The sequence below is a fragment of the Armigeres subalbatus genome, chromosome 2, assembly GCF_024139115.2.
Source record: "Armigeres subalbatus isolate Guangzhou_Male chromosome 2, GZ_Asu_2, whole genome shotgun sequence".
NCBI classification, from domain to species: Eukaryota; Metazoa; Arthropoda; class Insecta; order Diptera; family Culicidae; genus Armigeres; species Armigeres subalbatus.
In genome coordinates, this window is record NC_085140.1 from 88698819 (window position 1) to 88702374 (window position 3556).

At 49.5% G+C, this 3556-nt stretch overlaps 1 protein-coding gene across 2 annotated transcripts; it reads right to left on the reverse strand.

Annotated features, from left to right (window-relative positions):
- Window positions 1-1413: 1413 nt before the first annotated feature.
- On the reverse strand, window positions 1414-2587 carry LOC134214689 (uncharacterized). 2 transcript variants are annotated; one of them, XM_062694009.1, is made up of 2 exons: window positions 2480-2587; window positions 1414-2418 (listed from the first exon to the last, which is right to left on the reverse strand). In XM_062694009.1, exon 2 carries the CDS (start codon window positions 2384-2386, stop codon window positions 1436-1438), a length of 951 nt encoding a protein of 316 aa, XP_062549993.1. In that variant the 5' UTR covers window positions 2387-2418; window positions 2480-2587; the 3' UTR covers window positions 1414-1435. The 2 variants fall into 2 exon arrangements, with proteins under 2 accessions (XP_062549993.1, XP_062549994.1); XM_062694010.1 differs by having other exon boundaries at window positions 1421-1977; window positions 2077-2577.
- Between the last annotated feature and the right edge of the window lie 969 nt (window positions 2588-3556).

Here is a 3556-nt window from a genome sequence, read left to right on the forward strand (position 1 = left end):
AGTGCTACAACAACAACCTCCAAGCATGGGTAATATTAGTGCACACCTCGACATAATTTTAGAAGTTAGGCAAAAAAGAGAAGTCCACACACCACGATGCACGACACCACACAGGATGCGCACACCATGGGGGACTTCTCTTCGTCGCCTCCTAGTCCTAGTCCTAGTCGCCTGGGCAACTAGCAACTAGCAACAACAACCTCCAGGCAAGGGTAGTCTTTTTTTTTACAAGGGAGAATGCATTTACACACTAACCCAGTACACGTGCATTGTAGTTGCCAAACTACCACACGGAAGTGTACTGGAGTGTCGGACTCGACCATACCGGTAATACCGACTAAACTCCCTTGGGCTCCACCATCGTTCCCCCAGGAACTACCTCGCAGTACTACTTCTGGGGGGATGGCAGTACTAAGCGTACTCGCTCATTATCGCTCACACAGGCACTCGTCCTATGCGAGACTGACTTGGGTGCTCGCACACCATTCACTCCATTTGAGTCTTACTTGGATGCTCTCCCAGGCGCTCCGCTGCCATGCCTCGAGGTGTCAATAGCGGTAACTGCCTGGGCCTACAGATATTACGCTACGACACTCCTGCCTCAGCACGAGCAGATCAATCACACCGCTGCCGAAGCAGACCACACGCTACCCTGCCGAAGCAGGGACACTCCCCATGCACCACATGTGCACAACTGTAGGTGTGTGGGTACAACCCACTGCTACCCTGCCGCCGAAGCAGCTTCTCCAAAGACCATTCGCTCCATGTGACCCTTTTTCGGGTTCTCACTCTAACACTCCACTGCAATGCCTCGAGGTGTCGATGGGTACCTCGACTTCTACCTCAGCATGTGCAGTCCATACTCAGACTTCTGCTGCGCTTCGAGGTGACAATAGCGGTGACACGCTATGACACTCCTGCCTCAGCACAACCAGATCACTCATTCCCTGCCGAAGCAGCTCACGCGCTACCCTACCGGAGTAGGGACACTTCCCAACTCACTCTAACACTCCACTGCCATGCCTCGAGGTGTCGATAGCGGTATGTAGGGACGAATCAACGATACTACGCTACGACACTCCTACCTTAGCATGTGCAGTCCATACTCAGACTTCTGCTGCGCTTCGAGGTGACAATAGCGGTGACGCGCTATGACACTCCTGCCTCAGCACAAACAGATCACTCACTCCCTGCCGAAGCAGCTCACGCGCTACCCTACCGAAGTAGGGACACTCCCCATGCCAATTGGCACTCCCTGGGCTTGTGCTTTTGAAGCGGCACACAGTCGCTTTGATAGAGTCTACTACACTACACGGCACACTCTGATTTTTTCTGGTGCTACACTGCTTGTTTCAGTGCAAGAAAAATGCTACACTGGTGTAGCACGAAAATCAAAAACGAACATTTTCGGTGCAAAAGTGTACCACGAGTGTAGCTACACCGCAAAAACGAAAACGACATAAGAAGATATATCCGAAAACATGTCGTCACTACTTACATCCAAACAAATTACTTCCGCTTCCTCTTCCACCAGAATCAAACTGTCATCGTTTGTACTTTCGTTCTTTCCGTCCTCTGCTTCATCCTCGTTTTGATTTGACCCGTTCTGTGGCTCTTCTGTTTCATCCACTTCACCCTCTTCCGGTTCATCGGCATCCATCGCCGGAGCTCCAACAATATTTCCATTGTACGACGGTAGTGAGCTGCACTGACTGGCAGTAACCAGGCCCTCCAATTTATCGCAATCACCCACCGAATCCACTTTAATGAAACTTTCGTCCGGATTGTCCAGATCCATGTCCGCTGGATCGCGATCGATGTCCACTTGGGCTACGGAATCCAGTCGAAGTTTTTTCCTTCGATATCCTTGCACCAAAGTTCCTTCAAGATTCCGAATCATTTCGTCTCGGCTTTGATGTCCCATCCGCGGTGGAACGCCGTAGAATTTTGAATTGTCAATGTATGCCTCACCGGAATCTACATTGAATCCCATCTTAAGCTGGAACGTTGTTCTCAGACATTCGGACGGGGATCCTTTAAACATATGGAACAGTTCCTGGTCCCGAAACTTCATACTCAAATTGTCAGAAGCCATTTTTTCTTCCGTCATGGTTTGCTTTTCCTCTGACATAGAGCGATTACTGGATATGTCCGGTGGGGGCGGAGGCGTACCAAGTGAACTATCCAACGCTTTCCCGCCACAAGCAGGCGATGGCTGCCGCACTGGAGTGGAATGTGAGGGAGCCGTTGTCGAAGAGTCGTCATCGTCGTCAACGGTGACGATCGGGATTGGCTTTTCCTGTATCTGAACGTCGCTGTCGCTGCCATCGTCGTCATCGCTGGGAATCGCAAGGATCTCGTCTTCGGCCTTGCGCTTCGTCCCCATAGCTTTTCAAATGGTGGTCCTGGGGTGTATTGCTTCCGAAACGAAGTAATGGCAATTGATACAATCGCTAAGCTCACAGAAAACAGAGTTTACCTTATAAAATAGATATAATTAAGCACAATCGAATTTCCTAAAACACACTTTCTACGCGCTCGTCGCTGGATGCGTTTTTGTTTTGACAGCGTGTCCGTCTAATTTGTTCGCAGTGCTGCACTGCAGTAGTGTTAGTGCAGCGTTGTTCAATATTGAGCGATTTTGTCGATGTTTTCTATTTTTTTCTCGTCCGTGGTTGAATCTACATACTATTGGTGTGGTCGTCGTCGACAGCTCTTGATACTTGATACTTGATGGGCTACAGCTCTTCGATGAACCTACGCCGAATGGAGTATCCTTCTCCACTGGACTCGATCCTGGGCCAATCGCCTACAGTCGCCCTGGACATTGAGCGCTCTCAGGTTCTCTTCAACTGAAAAAGCCATCGTGTACGCGGCCTTCCACGAAGCCAGTGGCCTCTTCCTGGTTCTCTACTAAATATTATCTTCGCTTGATGTTCTTCCGGCATACGAACAACGTGATCAGTCCACCGTAGTCTGCCGTGTTGTATAAGCTTAATAATATCCAGCCCTTTGTACACCTGGTACAATTTGTGATTCATGCGACGCCGCCAGATACCGTTCTCCTGTTTACCGCCGAGTGTTGTCCGCAGCACCTTACGCTCAAACACTCCGAAAGCTCTCCGATCAGCCTTCTTTAACGTCCATGTCTCATGGCCGTATAAAGCCACCGGAAGAATCAGAGTAGTATACAGCGCGAGTTTTATTTTCGTTTGCAGACTACGGGACTTAAGCTGGTTACGAAGTCCATAATAAGCCCTATTTGCAGCTGCAATACGCCTTTTCACCTCGCGGGTAACATCATTATCGCACGTCACTAATGTTTCAAGATACACAAATTCTTCCACCACTTCAAATTTTTCACCATCCAGCACCATTTCGCTACCACCACCACTAATGAACCCACGTTGATTGCCAGCGACCATGTACTTCGTTTTGCTGGTATTGATCGTGAGTCCAATCCTCGCTGTCTCCCTCTTAAAAGGCACAAGAGCCTCTTCCACGGCACGGCGATCAATTCCGACAATATCGATATCGTCCGCAAATCTTTGCACAC

Coding starts and splice junctions, on each gene's coding strand:
- LOC134214689 (XM_062694009.1), bottom strand. CDS start 2,386: ATGGGGACGAAGCGCAAGGCCGAAGACGAGATCCTTGCGATTCCCAGC.